At 30.9% G+C, this 23,284-nt stretch overlaps 1 protein-coding gene across 1 annotated transcript; it reads left to right on the top strand.

Moving 5' to 3' along the window:
* Positions 1-18,339: 18,339 nt before the first annotated feature.
* Positions 18,340-20,875, top strand: LOC146909442 (uncharacterized). The gene is made up of 3 exons (XM_085724842.1): positions 18,340-19,065; positions 19,410-19,853; positions 20,149-20,875. The coding sequence occupies exons 1-3, from the start codon at positions 18,690-18,692 to the stop codon at positions 20,427-20,429; spliced, it is 1,101 nt and encodes a 366-aa protein (XP_085580968.1). The 5' UTR covers positions 18,340-18,689; the 3' UTR covers positions 20,430-20,875.
* The last annotated feature ends 2,409 nt before the right edge of the window (positions 20,876-23,284 follow it).

Below are 23,284 nucleotides of genomic sequence, written 5' to 3'. Positions count from 1 at the left end.
AATAGCGATAGCTCCTCTTATACTCAGAAACCAAAATGGCTATTTACTCATTCTATATGGCTATTTAGGGAGTACTTGTCAAACTAATAAATAACATGGAACAGTAAAATAATTTGTGTTGCTTGTAGAGAAAGATTTCTAAACTAAACATAATTAATGAAGTTGTTCCTCTTTGAAAAGCCACATGATGGAAGTTTAAAATTTCAATCCGGCATTGAGATCCAAGTGCTGTCAAAACAAGGTCTTTTGTTCTGTTATATTTCCTTTATTTTCGTTTATTGTGGGGGGCACAAGGAAATAGAGTAAAAATGGTAACTATGATTAAGATGTCCACTACTAAGATTGAGGTCCAAATGCAATGTCATGAAGATCATTAAGTCTAAATTTACGTTCCTTTTTTTGTTTGTTGTGCTGGGTTCCTTCTCCCTTTTGGTGGATATGCATAAAGTCAATAATCACCGCGAGTGATCAGGCATAAGTAATAAAAAAAGATTTGAAAGGAAAAGTGAAAAAAAGTAAGGTCCCGTATAAACAAATAGAAAGAATAACAAAAGGGCTCAAACATGGGAGTTATATTTCTAATAGATATGACGCTTGGGACAATTATCTTTGATGTGCTTTGCAGTGACAATTTATGTGCAGCTGATTGACAATTATGTTATTAAGTTATGCTTTTTTGATTCATTATATATTTTCATGTAGAAAGAAAGAAAAGGGGTGGATGAAGACTGTTTTTTACTATTGCCACAATTAGAAGACTATTTAACAATGCACTGTGTTTATTGATTAGCTTAACTTCATTGAATTATATATAATCAAAATCATAGCATTTCTACATAGTTAGGTTAATCTTATGTTATTTTATTTTTATATAAAAAAATGTTTAGGATGAAGGGATGATGCTTTAGTCTAAGGGAGAGAAAAAATTTCGGGCACAAATATCACTTATAAATAGATTTTCATTTACCTTATTCCAAGGAGAGGCTATGTGGGCTAGAACACAAAACCTTTGCATCCAATACCTGTCTTTTTTTTTGTTTAGATTAGCAATGTAGGTATCTTAATATATGCACAAATTAATAATTACTCTGTCATTTGCAATAAAATATTGTCTTGAAATAACTAATGCATTTCATTTTTTAATGCAATATTAATTACTTTTTTTCAATTATACACTATAATTTCTACTTTTATCATTTCTAATTCAACATCCTCCATTTTGCATTTATGATAATGGTGAATGCACCAATACTTAACAAAGACACTCAAACCCACTTTTCTCTCTCTTTCACTTATACATTTTTCTTAATATGTGTGAAAATGAACAAAAGACTATGTTATGGGACAAAGGGAGTATCAATTTATATAAAGAGAGAAAATTTACTTCAAGGAAAATCAATGCAATACAACCGTACATAAATGCCATGGGATCTACTTGGATAACATAAATATCAAGTATAAGATAAAAAAAAGATCAAGCAGAGTGTTCTGTCTTTTCAATATCAAAGAAGGATATGCCTTTTCATTAAAAACTACACTTGATTTTAATTGAGGGAAGGAAGAAAAAAATACTTGTGAAAAATTTGACAAAGAAATTTCAGAAGAAAAAAAAAGAGGTTCAAAAACTTATTTTAACTTGTAGAAGAAGTTATTACAAATAATCATTACAAAACAATTTCAACTATTTATTTATTATAGTTAATAGTTGAAAAAACACATCAAAATTAGTTCTTAATTACCGTCTTTGTAAAGATCAGAACTGTTGATTTGAAGAAAATGAATACAGTGAAATAGACAGAAACTAATATCATTACGGCTCTGTTTGGTAAAAATAGCGGATAGCTGATAAGCTAGCTGATAAGCTAGCTGATAGCTTTTAGCTGATAAACTAGCTGATAGCTTATAGCTGATGACTGATAGCTGATAAGCTAATTAAAGTGTTTGGTAAAAATAGCGGTTCAACTAGCTGATAAATGTAAAATTACATAAAAGGGTATTCTTAATTGATAATAAAATTTATATCAATTTTTTTTGAAGGAAATAAAATTTATATCAATTGATATTAAAAATATTTAAAATTTAATAATTTAATATATTAATTCAATATTTCTTTCATATATTATTTTTAAATTAATAAATTTTCTATTGTTTTAATTAAAATTTATTTTATTTCAGTTTTTATACTTCATAAAAAAAATTAAACAAAACCTTTCATAAACGTGATTATTTTCTTCCAAAAATATTAAACAATAAGTGTAAGGGACTGACACGAATTTTTTGACAATATTAAACAATAAGTATGTAAGAAAATAATAACCATGCCCAGTACAAACAAAAATATTAACCATGACGTCATGTGCCGTTGCCAAATAATAATAATTACATTGTCATTTAAATATAAGGGTAAAACTGGTATTCAAATAAAATAATAAGGGTAAAAGTGGAAGAAAATATGATAAGCTATAAGCTATAAGCTCAAACGCTACTTGGAATAGCTTCTAAAAAATAGCTTATAAGCTCGTTGAAATTCGTGAAATAAGCTATAAGCTCATTGTAAAAAAAGTTACCAAACAGAGCTTATTTTGTCAAATGAGCTTATAAGCTATAAGCTCTTTTGGTGGCCTTACCAAACAGAGCCTACGTAGTGCACGAGAGCAAGTTAATGATTTTCTCTAATTCTATTCACGTGCATAATTAGAAATGGGACCCATGATTAGGGACATGTCGTTAGTTAAAACTAATTAGGCAGAATTTGTTGAGTGGATATCTTTGTTGTTTAGGAAAATTTTGTCATTTGGTTAGGTACTATTATGAGATCAGGCGTGAAAAGCACATGCACGTGGATATATACGTATACATATATAGATACAACAAAACAATGCCCTTCTCTTGTCAATAAAGGCTGCGCCACGTGTTCCTTTTCAACAAAACACAAGAATCAAACTTCAACTGATCTCAAAAAGTTGTCACTAACACCCATAAAGACCCTTGTCGATTTAGTTGTTGTTTTAGTTTAGTGATATGGTAGGTTTACTAATAGAGTAGTGATATATGTACATCCATTTAAAGATAATTTTGATGACAACTTTGTTGTTCTCTCTTTTTATTGGTCAAAAACAATGGAGAGAGAAAAATGAAGAGAGAGGAAAAGAACATCATGTAAGTGTGAGATAGAAAGTTGTACAAAAGTTGTTACAAAATTGATGTACAAATATTATTTCTCTTACTAATAGGGATTGAATCAAGTAGAGGAAGATGTTACATCCTTATCATGTAACAAATTAAAGTTCGAATTATGATTGGACTTAGTATTTATGTTTAATATCTAACAATGCATCAATTAGAATGATCTCTAGTGAATGAAGCCTATGGAAAGACAAAAAACACCTACTAGATTTGGAGAGTGACAATTGTATTTTGTGGGAATTTGTATATATAAGAGATGTTATTGGTATACAAGTTTGTCCAACATAGTGTAGACATTGTACACCAATATACACTCGATGAATGAGCAGAGACATCGAGAAGTGAACTGAAAATATTTAAAGAAGGACAAAATGTATACCATCTGTATTATTTTTGGTGTCTATGTTTGAAAATTGTGTGCATAGATCATTTCTTATCAAACAAGTACATCTTTAAAGGGCAGGCTAGCATGTAAGCACAAATAAACGGATCAACTATATGACTTTAAAACACATATAGACCACTTGTTAACAACATTGTAAATAGTTCTTGGAAAGGGAAATGTTGTAGAAGCATTTTCATTCTTTAAACAACTTTGTAGAAGCATAAATTCAATCATGGTTTGATTTTTTAGCACCTCTATATACCTATCTTGCCAGCTTCTCCCTAGCTAGCACATTTTCTTCAATTGATTTGTTAAAATAGGTATACAAAAGAATGAAATTGATTTCTAAAATCTCTTGTACTTGCCGACTTCATTAGTGGCATGAGGCTAGAGCATTATTGAGGATATCTCTATTAGGGTGTTGTATTTTTATTTCTTTAATTCAATATCCACCATTTTTTTTTCAACAACAAAAATGAGGGGAAGTTGCACACTTGAGGATACGATTGCACTTCGTGAAATTTGATACGAGAACGCTTCGTACTATTTAACGGCTCTCCCATTGCAAATTACCTTTGTATAATAATAATATAATAGGCAAGTCTTTCTTTGTCTTGCATGCTTTGAAATTTCGCTTCTTAATAGAGTAAATTAAGAGTTTTTGGTGACTACAATATAAAGAAGACCAAACCTTGTATTTATAGCAACATAACACACATTTGATTCTCCAATTGTCGGTGAAATTAAAAGTTAGTCGATGATTCAAATAATAGCTATCAATAATGATTTTCTTTATCTTCAAACGACTACGTCAAGAAAGACACTCTATATCACATTGTGGGCTTCTTAACTACTCCAAAGAGTGTTAATTTTTTTTTTTTTGAAGAAACGCAAAGAGTCTTAAATGATGCAAATGATTTTCGAGAACTAAAATGTTGATGAAAAGTTAAAGGCGGTTAAACATAGGTGAAATGCAAATAAAATAAGTTGTTTGATTGATTAAATTTATCTATATGAAATTTACAAATGGTTATTAAGCTACTTTTGTCTGACTCGCCAACGACTAAGTGAGTTATTAAGCTCCTCGAACGAATTACCCAAACGATAATTTATGGTTTCCTGGCTAAAATTTTGATTGATCTTCTTTCTTGTTGATAGCACAATTACTCTATAAATAACTATAGTTGATTTGCCCTAACCACCTTTGATATATTAGCTTTCTTTCTCCGTTCTTTGTCTTGCTATCTTTCTAACCTTCAAAACCTTGTCATTTTCAAGTTCTTTTTATTTAGATCATCTTGAATTATGTTTCAGTCAGATTTCTAAAACTTTTACATATTTTCGTTCAAGTGTAGCCTTTTAGTATATGAATCACACTTATGGATTTAGAGAATTACGTTATTATCCATCTATTAATAAAAAAACTTCAACGTTTCTTTTTAATAAAACATCAATCAGTCAAGAAACAAGATCAACGTTCCCCTTGTGCCAAGAGCTTGTCGTTATAGTTATAGGAATGAGTGAATTATCAAATTCGTCCCTGAATTTTCACGGGTCAGTCAAATTCATCCCTCAATTATGTGAAATATCAATTTAATCCTTGAATTTGTTAAATGTCAATCAAGTTAGTCCTCCTGTTCAAACGGAGCGTTAACGGGCTGTTAACCTCTCACATGTCAGATGCCACGTAGACAGGGACTAATTTGCCCGATAATAACAAACATTTACTAAACTGATTGATTTGCAGAAAATGTTTTGGCTTTCTTCCCAAACGGCTCTTTTCTTCTCCAACAGCTCTTTCTTCCCTAATTGTATAAAATTGGAACCCCAATTACACAATCTGCAATCTACACTCCAAAATCAGCAAAATTTCTTCTAGTAATAAGTGGTTCAGTTCTTCCCCAATTCAGAAAACTTCAAACCCTAACTTTTTCGCATTGAATCTGAAAGTCAAAATCCTCAAAATTTCTTGAAGCAAAACTATTGAAATTGGATCTGAAATGATGTGGGTGAGAATATGGGAAAAAACAGTTATGAAAGTCGAGTTTCATCTTCAAGCTTCAAGTTTAATGGTGATGTGAGAGTGCTTGGACGTTGGTGTCATAGAATTTGTGTTGTTAGAAAATCCAATACTGTAAAAAGTTATAACACGGTATTGTATTGTTCTAGGCATGTGTAAAGTTCTAATGAAAAGAGGTTGAAGATGATTGAGGAATGTAACCTTTCTGTAATAATATTTCCATCAAATTAGTCCCTGAATTATTTCTCTATCTATCAAATAGATCCCTAAGTTATATTAAAAACCATCAAATAAGTCCCTGAATTGTTTAATCAGATTTCAAATTGATCCTTGAAGCATATGTGTACAAAACAACTGTCTCAAAAACGCAACAAACACAAACAAAGAACAAAGCAAGCATCAACGATCACATAAACAAAATGATAAAAACTTAAAACAAAAAAACAAAAAAAACGGACAAAAAAAGGAGTGAATACGAACACAAAAACTTGATATACTAGAGGAAAGGTGTTACCTTTAACCATAGACGAACACATAAACTTCAAAAACGTGAGAATCGCCGGAGATGCTGATGATTTTGCAGAGGTGAGAATGGAGAAAGTTTTAGCGGGAAGGAGAATGGTCAAGGACGTTTTTGATGTTTCTGAGTGAAATATGAGGAAGGAGGCATGGGTAATACAGGGGCAAAATTGGAATGACATAAAAAAATAAAACTGAAAAGTAAAACTAGAATTTTTCCACTTCCATCAAATTAGTCCTTGAACATGTGGCTTCTTTTTTGCCACGTGTACAAGACAACACAACATGCAGGGCGACAGATCAGCATGGCTAACAGAGCACTTGGACGGGGGGACCTTTTTGATGGACGTCTGAAAAATTCAGGGACTAAATTGATATTTCGCATAATTGAGGGACGAATTTGGCTGACCCGTGAAAATTCAAGGATGAATTTGATGGTTCACTCTTACAGGTATGTTTGTTTTCATTCGAAATGAACTCCGGCTAATATTTTATTTGAAGTTTTGTACTTAGCTGTGAAAATTGAAAACATTGATGCTTTGAACGTGTCCATTAATCCAATAGAGATTAGATTTCTAATTTTATATATGATGGAGCAAGTGCTAATTAATCCTTGGAAACGCGATTAGTTAGTATTGAGAATAACAAGAATGAATAAATTGACAATCTTGGTCGTTTTTGTAACACTAGAAATAGAAATCGCTGCTGATCCCTTAAAATTGATTATTCTATGTAGTATGTATTCCCTCCAACGTGGTATATAAGCAAAAATTAGTCCATATCATGAAATTAAATGTGACGTACAAATTAAAACTATTTTTTTACAAAACAAATTAATACTTTTAAACCGTAAAAAAGATCAAGCATTGTAGTAGTGTTGCAGTGGTGATCGGAAGTGATCGGATTGATGATCGAATGTAGGTGAAGTGGCATAGTAGCATGGGCGGATCCAGATATTTGGTGCATGTGGGGTTAAAAGTTGGCTAAGTTGTTAACACTTGCACTTGCTACCGACAAAAGCAAAAGCAAATAAACTTATAAATCATTGCAAATGTATTGCACTTATTTGTTTCCACAAGTTTGGCAGAAGATTGTTGACTTGTTGGTATTATTCTTAACCTATTGTGTTTTATTTAGGGTTAAATATGTTTTTGGTCCCTATAAAATTGCGACCTTCTAAGTTTAGTCCTTACTTAATTTTAATAGCTTTTTTAATCCCTACAAAAAAAAATTTACTTATAATTTTAGTCCTTGCTAAAATAAATTTTGTTTAATTATCCTTAAACTCTTAAATTTTTTAACGATTCTTTTTATACAAGTTTAGAACACTATGACAGGTTCATTTACTAAAATCTATAATTTTTTAACATGAAATAAATTAAATATGAATTTTTTAAAATGACAAAAGTTTAAGATATAAGTAACAAAAATATGGACGTAGAAATCAAATTTTTGCGATATTTTTTTCGGAGGACCTTTTAATAACGTTCTTAACATGCCTGTAAAAAATTGTTGAAAAAATTAAGAGTTTAAGCATAAATTAAACAAATTTGGATTGAATAAGGACTAATATTGAGTGCAGAAATTTTTTGTAGGGATTAAAAATGCTATTAAAATTAAGTAAGGACTAAACTTACAAGGTCGCAATTTTGTAGGGACCAAAAACATAATTAACCCTTTTATTTATAAGGGATAATACTTATTCTAGTTATAAGGAGTAACCATAATAGTCTCTCAATGTATCAAAATTTTAAAATAGTCATTGATTGTGCAATTTTCCAGTCAAAATAGTCCCTAACATTAAAATAAGGGTTAATATGTGTTCACCCCCTGTAATTTGGGCGAGTTCCGGTTTTCCCCCTGTAAAAATTTTTGTTAAGATTCCGACCCTGAAATTTGAAGATTCCGTCGAAATCACCCCCGGTCGAATCTGGCACACGCCAGGTGCTGACGTGACATGCTGACTGTATAATTATTTTTATTTTTTATTTTTTAATATGGTACACATGGCATTTTTGATTTTTTTAATAAAAAAATATTTTTTTAATTAAAAAAATATATTTTTACAAAAAAATTTTTAAAAAAACTTTTTTAAAAATGTTTTTTTTTTAATTTTTTTTAAAAGAATAAAAAAAATTCTTAACAAATAAAAAAAATGGAAAAAATTCTGAAAAAATAAAAAAGTACCGAAAAAATTAAAAATTTTGGAAAAATTAATAAAAATGAAAACAAAAATCTGGAAAATTTTAAAAATAAAAAATAAAATCTGGAAAAATTAAAAAAATGAAAACATTTTGGAAAAAATTAATAAATTTCGAAAAATTCATATTTCCAGATTTTTTTCAATACCGGAAAAATGAAAAAAAATTCATATTTTTTTTTCGGAAAGTACTTGTCATTCAACCGTATAACATGATTTATATACCGGTGTCAATCAATATACATTATATCCTGTTATTCGGACATGGGTTTTATAAATATGATTAATCTTCAAATTTTTGAAAATGACCAATCTTGAAATTTTTGAAAAAATATTAATCATATTTACAAAAACTAAATTTTCGAAAAAAAAATATGGTATTTGAGTCAAACATAATTCATATTTTTTTCGAAAAACATACAAACTGCTCAAAACATTTTGTATGTTAGTGTCTACTAGTTTCAATGGTATTTGAGTCAAACATAATTCATATTTGTTCTACTATTTGAACTTCTACTATTTAAATATTTTTTTCTAAAATTCATATTTTTTTGAGCAAAAAAAATAAAAAATAAAAAATAATTATACAGATTTTAAATATGAATTTTTAAATATGAATTTTTCGAAATTTATTAATTTTTTCTAGAAATTTTTCATTTTTTTAATTTTTCCAGATTTTATATTTTATTTTTAAAATTTTCCAGATTTTTGTTTTCATTTTTATTAATTTTTCCAAATTTTTTAAATTTTTTCGGTATTTTTTTATTTTTTCAGAATTTTTTTCTATTTGTTAAGAATTTTTTTCGTTTTTTTTATTCTTTTAAAAAAAAATAAAAAAAAATTAAATTTTTTTTAATTAAAAAAATAAAAATAAAAATAATTATACAGTCATAGTGCCACATCATCATAAAAAGGTGACGTGGCGCGCCACGTCAGCACCTGGCGTGTGCCAGATTCGACCAGGGGTGATTTCGACGGAATCTTCAAAATTCATGGTCGGAATCTTAACAAAATTTTTTATAGGGGAAAAACCGGAACTCGCCCAAATTACAGGGGGTGAACACATATTAACCCTTAAAATAATTTGTGGAAATTGTCATATTAGTCTTTTAATATACTTACTTATTGTCACTTCAAGGCTATTTTGACTAACAAAGTGCAAAATTATAGACTATTTTAAAATTTTAATACATTAAAAGACTATTTTGACTACTTGTTACACATTCAGGGACCAAAATAACTATTACCCTTTTATAATAAAAAAATAGGGAAATTGGACGTGGGGCTTTAGCCCCACATAACCTCTTAATGTATCCGCCCCTGCGTAGTAGTTAGAATTGTTTGATCAGTAGTTATTGGTGGAGAGAAATGATCAAATTGATGATGATCGATTGCTGGAGTGGTAATCTCTAAGTAGTTGTCGGAAACTCAGAATAGTAGTGATCGACGATGGTCACAATAATAGTTACCATTGGTTGAAAGTGATCACATAAATGATTGGAGGAGGTAGAGTATTGGTCGAAGTGATGGCCGACAACAACCAATGATGATATATTAAGTTAATACAGAAACAAAAACAAATAAAAAATATTTTTGTGGTTGTAACATTTAGGCTAAATTGTCTTTTTGGTCCCTTAACTATTAAGGTAGTATCGCTTTGGTCCCTTAATTAAAATTCGATTTATTTTGGTCGCTTAACTTCTCTCTGTTATACATTTTGGTCCTTTCCGTTAGTTTTAATTCAAAAACGTTAGGTTTTCTTCATTTTCTTCTGGAAATTTTCTGGGATTCTTGTTGTTGAAGGTTGATGGAGATGATATGAAGATGAAAAAGAGGAGAAGAAGATGAAGAAAACCTAACGTTTTTGAATGAAAATGAACGGAAAGGACAAAATGTGTAATGGAGATAAGTTAAGGGACCAAAATAAATCGAATTTTAATTAAGGGATCAAAGCAATACTACCTAAATAGTTAAGGGATCAAAAATTCAATTTAGCCTAACATTTAAAATGATATATCTTTATGACATCATTTGATTCATGTTATCGATTATGTTTAGTTTTTTGAGAGGAGTAAAATGTTTTGTTGTTGCAGGATTTGAAACTTAGTTAGAACCAACCCAACTGAACCATAATTGGGAGAATTGGGACACACTAAGTACTTGTAACAAAAAATGTCTATTATATTAATCACTTTAATCCATTAAATTATTAACAATGTACACATTTATAGATATTCTTGTAATTTCAATATGTTAAGAGATCGTAGTGACATCAGTCCATACATTTTCAGATCAAAATAACAGTCTACTCAAAAAGAAGTTGTTCTCCTAAATTTGCAAAGTGACACTTTATAGGTATCTAAAATTGATTGTCTATCAATTTACTCTCCAAGTAACTCTAAAATTCCTCATCTTGTATTTTTGCTGTTGTGACCTTCAATTTAATTTCAAACATATTTTAGTGATTTTTTGTTTTGACAAAATATTCTAATGAAATTATTTCCACGTCAAAAAAATTAATCCATCAATTTTAGTAAAGATAATGCTAGATAAAGCGAAACCGGTTGATGAAATTCACCAAATGAAATGTCAGCTTCATGTCCATTGAATTTATTAGTATAATTGTTTAACTAACCGCTTAATAACAAATATGGTAAATAAGAACAACAACCCAATGTTTTTCGGACAAACACAATTATATCTGGAGAAATGATATCTCTCCAGATACCACCATTCCCCACAAGATAAAGCGAAACCGGTTGATGAAATTCACCAAATTATCTTCCTTTACAAATATTAAAAAAAGTTAGTTTAATTATGTTTGTAAGGTTAGTTAATTATGTTTATAAGTAAATTTAGAAAAAGTATTTTGTTTATAAAATCAAAACAATGAACTTAACATACTTGAACCATGAAACGTCTTCACTTCACCTTTGTAACTATTGTGCCCCTCGTGGGTTCGTATACTTGAAACTGAAACCGTTTCTGTGTCAGCACTGTTTCATTTCTGATCCCTCACGCGTGTGCATTCTGCAACCAAACCCAAACCAAACCAATTTTGCACATTTCTGTTCAAACTTGATAGTTCAAAGAGTTAGTTAACGGTAAAAAATTAATGCGTTTGATTTTTTTGGTGGATTTTTCTGTTATACAGATTTGGGCCAATGAAAACGAGATCTTTCTTTTCTGATAGGATCTTTTCTCTGTTATCTTCTCCCCCAACTTTCTTTTTCACTCTGTTTCTTCACCTTCTTCCAGTCAATTATTATCATCATTATTTTTTATACACTTAACCCACTCTCATCATGCTACCATAAATTAAGCTACTTTCTCTTCCTTTATCTTTCAATCCCAATTACCTCTTTTGGCTTGTGGGGCTTACAACACCAGATCAATAGAAAAACAATTTTTTTAGTGATCAACATGTATACTAACAATTAAAAGAGTAATGATATTTTGACATCCATTTGATGACAACTTTGTTGACAACCTTGTTTTTCTCACTTCTTATTGGTCAAAAACAATGGAGAGAGAAAAAGGAAGAGAGAGGATAACAACATCATGTGAGTATGAGAGAGAAAATTGTCCAAAAGTTGTCAAAAAGTGGTTGTCAAAATATCGTTTCTCCAATTAAAATGTTCATCTTCGAAAAAAAAACAATTAAAATGTTAATATTCCCTATTAAATGTTATTTTTTTATGTTAATAATTAATTTAATTTATTATTATTTTATTTTAAGAATTCATTTAACTTATGAGTTAATTATATGGAATAAATAACACTACTTATAAGACCTTCCTCAATTCCATCATTAAGGCAAATTGATAATATCAAGCCTCCATTTAACATCACAGTGGGTACGTCAGAAGCATGATATCGTGATACCAAACATACATAAAATAGGCGATACTACCTATTAGGTAAGATTGATGAGTTCAAAATTCTAGCATGAGTTAGGCCGTAAGAAAACAAACCGAAAGCTCATTTTTTCGACACGATTCAATTATGTTGAATAAAAAATTCGGTCAAAGTGGTCTTGTGCCATTAAACGTTAGCATAGACAAATTAGGGTTGACCCATTTTTGCCAAGTTTAGGCTCATTTGTTGGGTTGAAGAATGCTAGAGACACCCTTTTTGCAACACTCTCTTTAACACTTACTCTCTTATTGAGTGAGATTAATGTATGTCCCACCACTTGGAACCCATTTCTAAAGTGTGAAACCCAACTATGATTTAAATCAATAAGGAAGTGAGTATTTGAGAGAGTGTTGCGAGCACTAGTCGAAATGCTAGTGACACTCTATTTTCAACACTCTCTCTAACATTTATTCTCTTATTGAGTGAAATTAATGTATGTCTCACAGCTAATCAAAACCTATTTACATAGTATTAAATCGTAGACATCGAAGGCAAGAGGATTAAACCACAGACAATTTTAGAATTTTTTAAGCCGACAACTCTTTCAAAAATGGATGCAAGTTGCAAAAAAGGTTCTTAAACTCGATTTCAAAATTGTTTTTTTTTTTTTTTTTTGCTGTAGAACCAGAGTCAAAAAGGACGGAAAATAACTAGCAAAGCTCGTTTATTTTGAGTTTTTCTATGAGCAAAATGCATTATGAAAGTATAAGGGATATCCAAAATCTATTTACAGAATGCTAAATAGTACACATTGATCTTGACCAAAAAAAAAAATAGTACACATTGAAGACACGTGGATTAGACCACTAAAGAAAAAAAAAGATTTCGTGTATGCAAGAGATAAAAAAAAAAAAGACATTGATGAGATCCATTATTTTAAAATAAAATAAAATTAGAGATTAATTTCGTTTTTTTCTATTTATATTGCCCTTACACATTTTGTCATACTATAGTGTTATGGTAGACGGGTCAATTTAAGTTTTGGAAATATAATGATTTCATTGATAGAGTTGATGAGGTTACAAACTTACAATGAAAACGACAATTTAAAACTGATTCTCGACAGATGATAATGTTGTATGCTGTACGTTTTATTTATGTTGATCACACACACGTACATAATTAACGTTAGTAACGTCGACCATATAGAGATACGTGGCATAGTGGGGTTGGAACTTGATAAATGACATATCACGTGCGATAATTTTGTTGGTTTGCAAAGAAATGGAAGGAATCTTGAGATGATGGGATTGGGACATGGGTGAGCCAAACAGAACGCAGAAACAAGAAATGTGTGTAAGTGGCAATGCAAAGAGAGTAGCGGTGGACAACGGTCGGGTTCGGTCGGAATTCGGTCCGAGAACCCCAAACGAAAGGTAACCGCGGTTGGTAGAATATAGTCCGTTTCCGTCCATGCGAACGCTCGGTTACGGCGGTTGACGGGTTCGTCGGAATGCGGTTTATGCGGTCGGTGGACACGGGTATGAAGGAAAAAAATCACAAAACATCATGGAAGCTAAATTTCAAAGTCATTTACAAAAATTCTAAAATTTACCATTGATTAAGCTTATCATCCAGTAGCAATATTCATACAAAATTACAAACCAAATAAACTTCAAAACATTGAATTTTAACCTATACAACCAACATTTGATTCAAAAAAACAAACTTATACAACAAACAATAACATAAAAGATTGTGAAACTCATGTCAAATCTACTTGTGGCTGAAGATTATCTTCTTCTTTGAATCAAATGTTGAATCTTGTATAAATCTACAAGCTTTAATTGAACAGATTTGATACAAAAGTTGCATTTATTTCTCTGGGTTGAAGCAACAAAAGAATGGGTATGCATATGATAGAGTTTGGAGAAGAAAAGGAAGAACTGTGGGGAAGAAGGAAAACAGGAAGGAGTTTGGAAGAGAGAAGAAAGAGAAGGGTAGTCTAGAAGAGAAGAGAGAAAATAGAAAAGTGGTTGTTGGGAAAATGATACTGTGATCTGTGAAAAGAATAAAGTCATGAGAAAAAGGAGTTTTAGCATGTGGGGGTCTCAGTGTACAGCTCTAAAAAAAATTAATAACCTGACATTTTTCATTAGGATGGGACAATACATACAAGAAGTAATAATTATCTATTCTATGAAGTGTTAGTCGGTCGGATATGGATTGTCGTGGGTTTATATTACCCAACCGCAACCGACCGTTAGCACCCATCCAAGTCCGTTTTTGCTAATCCGAATTACCCGAGCGACCCGCCTAAACCGACCCGCTTGCACACGGGTCATTCGAAACGGGCGGTTTGGGCGGTTTTCTGAAATGTTGTCCAGCCCTAAAAGAGAGTACGTTTTTATAACAACGAAACAAAGCAAGTAAGAATGGGTAACAAATGGTGTTAATGTCTCCTACACAAGATGCAATAAGATCTCTTCTTTTGGTCAAAGAAAGAAGTAGTAAAACCCATCATTTCGTACTTTCTTTTTTACCTCAGAAAATAATAAAGGTTTTCCTTTGAATTTGACCTTTTTAACTGTGTTTGTTTCAGCCTCATGCATTTCGTGTGGTTTTACTTTTACAGCTAGCTTCTCTTGTCTTATCCTCCTATTCTCATCTCAATGCTTATCTCAAATGTTATGGAAAAATTATTCTCATATGGAGAACCACCAAGTCTCATTCAAAATATGGAGAACCACGAGTTAACTTCAATAAAAAATTTGGATTTGATAAATGAGTTCTAATTAATTAGTAGAAGATCTTGGTTTAAGATTAAAAACTTTATCAACATGTGCAGGTAACCTAACAAAAATTGGGTTCGATTTCTGAATGTCTCACGCCGCGGCCTCACGAGAATATATCTCATACTCCATCCGTCTTAATATATGTGTTATCTTTTTTATTTTTCTTTATCTCAAATTATTTGTCCATTTTATAATATCAAATACAACCTTTATAATTCTTTTATCCTAATAATTGATATAAATTGCATTTTAATCATCTAATTACTCTACTAACTATAATTAACAATAGTGTTTTTGTAAATGGAACATTTTTTTACCATTGATTCAACACTAGTAATTAATTTTTTAATAACCGTGTAAAGCTCATAAGAAACACTTAATTTGAGACGAATGGAGTAGTAGATTCAAAAACCTTAACCGTGGACATATATTAAAATGCATATACTTGAGGTCATATATATTATAATTATGGTTGGTTAAACAAACATGTTTTTACTCTTAAGTCTTAACCAAGAAATTGTAATTACCAAAGGCGTCTCCCTAATTAATAAACACGATTATACTAAATCACATGCACGCCATAAACATCATGAAAGGGAGAAAAGAAAACAACTAAAAGCTAGGGATACTAACAAGAAGGAAAAGGAACAGTTTGTAATTATGTTAATTAAAATAAACAAAGATCTTTTTATTTTGATTGACCTTTTCATTTTTTTTTCACTCAAGAGAAGTTTGAAATTGGGAAAGGGTCAAATTCATTGATAGCTTACAAAATTATTTATTAATAAAAAAGAGAATGATCGAATCAGTTGATGGATTTGTTTTGTTACATGTATACCTTGTTACATGCACATAACCATAGAAAAATAACATCATTAATTATGTGATATATTCCTTACTTCAAAGCGATCGATTCAATAATTCCAGCATAATCTAATAATGTATTTATTTTTTTATCTTAATTTGCATGATTAAAAGCATGTATCAACTTGTTGTAATGCTACCTACTACAAGCCCTTCGTGCATGCGCGTGCAGCTAAATTGAGTTTCATACATATCAAGAAAGAATACATGTTTTTTTTGTTTAATTGCATATCAAGAATATATGTCACACAAGAGTTCAATATAATAAGTTTATATCTAAGTGGCTCGATATGTACAATGAGTTTTATATTATTATTGTATAGTTTGAATAGGTTCTGTTTGATTGTTTGGTACATATATAAACTTTTTATAATTTTAGTCTCAACCGACGGCATTAAAGTACAAGCTTACGGCATTATTAGAATAGTTAATTTGGTCAGAAATTTCCATTAGCACGTGATCATCTATTTTAATTTGGAAGAAAGAAGCTAAGTGCAGCCATTTTATAAAAAAGTCCAAGAAAACATAATGTTATAGTATATTTTAGTTTACATTTGCGCACAAAATTATCGTAATTTATAACAAACATATCTAGTTTCAATGTCCCTTTGAACCAATGCAAATATCAAGTTACCTTTTCCAAAATGTAGGTTAGACTTTCAATTCAAAGTGCAAAAAGTTTAGATGAGTTTGATTCCAACCGCTCGTCATAGTCAGAATAAAGAGTTTGATTCCAACCGCTCGTCATAGTCAGAATAAATCTTCAACAAATCTAAAGGTTCAAAGAACACATACATAGATGCATACAAATCATTTATCGAAGAAGTCATCACATCGACAACTGAAACTGAACCAACGACATTGTAGAAGGAGTAATGATATTTTGACATCCATTTGATGACAACTTTGTTGACAACCTTGTTTTTCTCATTTCTTATTGGTCAAAAACAATGGAGAGAGAAAAAAGAAGAGAGAGGATAACAATATCATGTGAGTATGAGAGAGAAAGTTGTCCAAAAGTTGTCAAAAAGTGGTTGTCAAAATATCATTTCTCTTGTAGAAGCCAATATTCATGAGTTAATTAAGTGTCAATGTTAATACAAAGTATATGAAAAATGTTAAATGCATGTTAAGTAATTTATTTTAAAGAGAAGATATTGGTTGAGGGGTAAAAAAAGATTGTAGAAAGACGTGAGGGACAGGTGGTGAGATTGATGGATGGTTTTAACTTTGTTTGTTAGCTTTCAAAATCATATGTTTTCCGTTCCCTTTGAAAAAGCAAAAAAAGGACTAAACAAAAAGACAAACAGATTCTGTTTTTCTGCCCAAACCCCGAGTGAGTGTGTGTGCAAGCACATCCAGCAAGAAAAGAAGAAAATAAAAAAACAGTAATACCCAAAACACCATGCATTTGTTTTGTTTTGTTTTTGTGACAACCCACACGAGCGGTTCTCGAACTGTATGTACTGTGTACATCAACCAACACTTTTCCAGAGACACAAACCAAAGCCCCATTCAACACTACTTTTATTGTTTAATTTTACACTAGTGAGGTGGAGTTAGGGAGAGCACATTATCAAAGATTGTTGGGTGGAACAATTTTTAGCTCTCGACTAAATATTCGATTAACATGATTCATATTTTTAGCAACCGAAGAGTTAACACTAAAAAGTGTATATTTAAATTGTGAATGAGCTAGACAAAATCTTTTAGTGACAACTTAATTTTGCGAGGCTCTAAAATATAGGTTTTGTTAAAATGAAGATTACTCATTACAATTGAACTTCATAAAACTACTATCAATCGGTTTGGTTTGACGGTGTGTTTTTCAAACTCATGGTTTATAGATGTAAAAAAAGAGAAGCTCCAAAAGTAACTTTCACCTTAACACAAATTTCTGTCGCACTTTCACCAACTCTACACCATGCCAAATACATGCTATGTCATCAAAATTTTGTCAAACTCGTCACAAATTTAAACATGTATTAAGTTATTACAAATTTACATATGCAATAAATGTGTTGGGCATTGTTAATTTTAACTAGTTTGAACAATACTAAAATTTATGAAATCCTCTTTGAATATATTTTTTCTTTTGTTGTTTACATATGTTTCCTCCATTACGATCTTTAAACACATACATTTTTTTCATTTGAACTTTAATTCGTCACAATCATAAATTAATTATAAACGATTTTAATTATTTTTTGAAGAAGTTAAACGAGTCCACTAAAATTGACGATTTCAACTATTAATCTCTTAATCTAACGGTCAAGATCTATAACTACACATAATCCATTTATCTCCTGATCTCATTTCCTCTCTCTCTTCAAGTGAAACATAGTGAACATAATTGTGTGGGCTCGAATCTTTTATGTACCTTTTGCTACCTCCTAACTCTCTCACCAAGGTTGAAAAAACCTCATTCAATTTCCTATTTATTTTCTCTCCTTTAAAACGTTCCTGTTTTCTTTTCATTCTTATAAATTATAATAACTCAACCCCACCTTGTGAAAGTTGAAACTCTGTGCTTTAGTTCTCTCTTCTTCCTTTCCTCTTTTCTTTATTCCTAACTCTTCTCTCTCTTCTGTGATTCAGTTTTCACTCACGGGTGAATCAGTGAGAGATGGAATATACAACAATGCTATTAAATCTTTCACTCTTTTCATTCTCACATGCTTCATTTTTCATGTAATAGAGTAACAAAAAATCCCTTTTTGTTTCATTTTCATGCCTCTTTTTCCTCTTCTAGCATTTTGTAACTTCCTAGGTGATAGATACAAGTTAGAATAACAATAACCAGTTTCTGATCTTAAAGTTAAACTTTTTTTTCAGTTTTGTTTTTACTTGAGTCTCTCCACCATGACTTCACAAAAGTTCAACAATGGTGATATCAATATGAGTCTTTTTCCTTTAGCTCCTATTCCTTCAACTCATCTTGTTGATTCCAAAGCTCTTCCTTTGACAAACCCTGAAAAGGGTCTTCAGATTTTGAGACCCTCAATGTTTAAGTCCAAAGTAGAAGATGGGTGCTTTGAGGTTCAAGGAAAAAACTTGTCTTTGAAACTTGGTAATGAAGTAGAAGATAAAAGCTCTGTTTCTGTGAAAGTTGGATACTCCAAGCTTTGTTCTAGAGGTCATTGGAGACCAATAGAAGATGCTAAACTTAAGGAGCTTGTTGCTGAATATGGTCCTCAAAATTGGAACTTGATTGCAGAACATCTTGAAGGAAGATCAGGTGATTCATCCTCTCCCCATTTTTAACAAAATATTAAAGTTTATGTTTAGATGAATTCTAGAGTAAATGCATGTTTGGATTTAGTAAGAGCTTAGCATAATCCTGTTGTGTCTCAAAGTGATGATATTAACAAAAGTTGCATTTTTTAACTTCAACAAAATCAACATATCAATGTGATTTTACAATATTTTTTTTTAAGTAGTATTTCTAAAGTTCAATACTTTTTTTAATATTTATAAATTGGGGTGTGAAAAAATTTGTGCTTGATTTCCATTTCTGTAATGTGAGGAAGGAATAAAACCTTGCATGTATTTTAATATTTTTTTGTTCAATTTTAATTGCAGGAAAAAGTTGTAGATTGAGGTGGTTCAATCAGCTAGACCCAAGAATCAACAAAAAAACCTTTTCTGAGGAGGAAGAAGAGAGACTTTTAGCTGCTCATAAAATGTATGGTAACAAATGGGCTATAATTGCTAGACTTTTTCCAGGGAGGACAGATAATGCAGTGAAGAATCATTGGCATGTGATCATGGCTAGAAGACATAGGGAACAGTGTACTGTGTATAGAAGGAGAAAGCCAGTTGTTGTTGAAAGTCTTTCAAAGGATTTAAAATTAAGTCTTTCAAACAATGCAGCTAGTGATTCAACTATCTCAAGCACCATTGATGGAAATGTCTCAACTTCCACTAATCTCTCACTCACTCCTTCTTCAGCTAAACTAAGTCCTCAACTGTTTGATAAACTAGTTGTTCCAGTTGAGAATCATCAAGGCTATGGATCACTAATGGGTATGCAATATTTAATAATCTCTCATTAGGCTTATAATAGTATAAAACATGGTTTTAAGTTGCGGTTATGATTCCGCTACGAATATTTATATTGCGGTAAAATGTAGGCAAATGGGCCGATGCCGTCGCATTTACAATTGTGATGTTTTTGTATATACTATAAGTGCATGTTTAGAATCATGACGAGGTGGTGCGTCATGATTCTAAACCACGAAATTAGTTACTATTAGTTTTCTCATGTCCAAACTGAATTGTTTACATAACATATGTTACATTATGTGATGTGTAATTGCAGACAAATCTAGAGAAAGTGTGGTGGCAACTAGGGATGTGAATTTTGACAAGTATTTTGGAGCTTGTAAGAAGAATGAACAAGTGGAAAAGCTAAAGCTAATAGATGTGGTGGTGGACCAGTCCAATTTTTCAGATTCAAACTCTGAAGTATCAGTATCTGAGTCAGTTACCACCAATAGGTCCAATATCTCAATTTCTGGTGAAAGTGAAAATGTTGGTGTTAAGATAAACATGTTACTACCATTCATTGATTTTCTTGGAGTAGGAGCTATACAAAGCTAAATGGTTGATACAGGAAGATCATGGGTTAGGAAAGTGAGGGTAGTCAGATGCAAGGGAACCGTTTGTGTTGGGTGAAAATGAGTCTGCTGTAGTGTATTCCCTTGTGTACAGTTTGTTCCATAAAAGGCAAAAAGTAAAAAGTGAAAAAATGAATTGAAGAAAAAAATAGGCATTAGTTAAGAAGAGAGAGAGAGAGTGTGTGTCTGTTATGAAAGTGATGATGACTTAGGAGTAGTTATGAGAATTAAAGATTTAAAGAAGTATAATAATTGTATAAACTCCTGGTTTTGGACTGTTTCTCATATAGCAGAATACTAGGGGCCTTGTTTGTTATGCTGTGGTACTTTTGGCATTTTGTTAAACAGAAGCCAAAGTTTTATGACTTGGATGGATGGATGTACACTTCTTTATTACATAAATCAACCAACTAACCTGCCTTTGAATTACTCTTCTCAGTGCTGAATCATGTCATTGGTTTTTGTGCTTTTTCTTTTGGCTATTTCTTTGCTGTTTATATGTTTGACCATATTTGACATGCTACTGGCTTAAGGCAATTGTTTTGTGTCTATATTTGTTCAATTAATTTACTTTTACATCTTTAATGCAAATTTGTTTTTGGCTAACTCTAACATGAACAAGTACTACTTTAATCTTATTATAGATGTTCATAAAGGTAATTACTTCTTAAAAAATTATTAATTTTGTTAACTTTTAGTATAATAAAATGTGTTCAAATTAATGATAGATATCAACAATTATATTATGTAGCTAGCATACCAAAAAAAAAAATTAGAAGGAGAAAAGAACAGAAGAGTGAGAGGAAACAAATCAAAACCCTTGCCACAGAATTATAGAAAGTCATAACTAGGGACCCCTCCCCTATCCTATTGCACCAAAAATCATCACTAATCACAACTAACATTTTGGGATGGTGTTCCACCAAAGAAACCTTGGATAGCAAGTTTTGGCAGCCAAATCTATCAGCACAAAAGTTACATTCCTACAAATATAAAAACAGACCAATGAAAGACAATACTCCCCTCTATTTGTAAGTTGTCAAAGAAGAATAGAGTGTAAAGAAAAAACTTGAATCACCAGCATAGAATCACAGTCAAGCTGGAGAGACTCTGCCAACCATTGTCAAATATAAATGAGAGTATTGTTTGAAAATGTTAGTAAGTTTTGATACTCTAAAAGTTACATAATTTTAGACAGAAATATTCTAACATGGGACTTATGAGAGATTGAGGGAATACTAGATTATGACAATTTATATTGAACATTTGCTCTAATTAAGATTTTTTTTGATCGAATGTTGTGTCAAAAATTAAGATTTTTTTTGATCGAATGTTGTGTCAAAAAAAATAAGTATGCATGTTGTGTCAAAAATACAAGTATGCATGTATGATGTATGTGCATCTAAAATAAATTATGTACACTCAAAAATAAATGTGATGATGCATAATTTTTAGACACGTGCTTACGTATAACCAAGTGTTTGGCCTCATAGGGCAACTCTTACATAGACTAAACCTTAAATAATAGTATTTTGGACGCACACGAGTTATAAAATTTAAAAGAAAAATGATATTAAGTCATATAACTAAATTTTTTTTTCTTTTAAATTTTATCATATGTGTGTGTCCAAATATTATTGATTTCGGGTTATGTCCGACTATGTATTTCTCGGCCTCATATACAAATCGGACACACTCCTTGTTTTCACATATCATTATCAATCATGTCAGTCATGTTAATAGTCTAATAGTAAATGAGATTTGAAATTGTGCTTGAAGAGGAATAAAGGGTATATTAGGCATGGCAAGCACACGAAAATTGGAGAAGGGGTGGTACCATTTTCTGGAAAACGTGACATAGATCAGTTGATGATTGTTATTGTTACCGAAATAAAGAAGAATTAGGCACAAATGGTACACAACAAAAATTTGGTGAGGAGGAAATATGAAAGAAACACTTATGTGCTTTAATACCATTTTTATTTCTTTTCAGAAAATATTTAGATATTACAATGAAATTTACTACTATGACCTACTAACTTTGAAATTATCTACAAGAACCCAAGTCATGAGCTAAGTGTCTAACTATGTGTGCCAATCGCAATTAGTTAACTTTTTTTGTATATATGTACTTCCTCCGTCCCTATATTTAAACACTTTTTTGATTAAAAATATGTCTCTAAATATAAACCCTTTTTTAAATTACTTGATGCATTCATTATTTTTTCCTAAACATACCCTTAATTAATACTATTAACTTGTCTTGAAATATGAAAAGATACAAACAAAGGACAATTTGCTAATATTAACACATAAAATAGACACATTAATTGCATTAACAATTTTCCATGAAAAATGAGAAGGGTGCTTAAATAGTTTGATGATATACCTAATTACTACATTACCCATACTCTTCTCTTGGTGCAATACATTATCCAAACTTGTAAGCTTTAACAATTCATACAAAAAAAGGTGGTATTAGAAGTGGAAATGATTTGTAAGGTTCTAAGTTTTTTTAGAAAGTCGGTTTGATTGTGAAAGATAAATCTTTGTATTTACGTTCATTCATCATGAAAAACGTGATATTAGAGTTCAATTCAATGTGACTGCTGGTATTTGTCAATTCAGCATTAACTCCGCTAGTACGCCTCTAAAGTAAGATTTAAAACATTGGGCCTTTTTTCTCATGTTCGATCTTTTCATTAGTGTGGGCTTAGTCACTTTTAAGGGGTCTTTCTTTTGATAATTGCTCTATTGGCCTCCCTATTTGCTCAAAAAGTCTAAACAATGTTCGATAGGTATCTACCAAATGACTTGTAAACACAAAAAAAAAAAAAA

This window comes from Medicago sativa, chromosome 7 (genome assembly GCF_051527215.1).
Source record: "Medicago sativa cultivar Bolivia chromosome 7, Bolivia_mono, whole genome shotgun sequence".
In the NCBI taxonomy this organism is placed as follows: Eukaryota; Viridiplantae; Streptophyta; class Magnoliopsida; order Fabales; family Fabaceae; genus Medicago; species Medicago sativa.
This window is presented reverse-complemented; position numbering and strand designations above follow the sequence as displayed.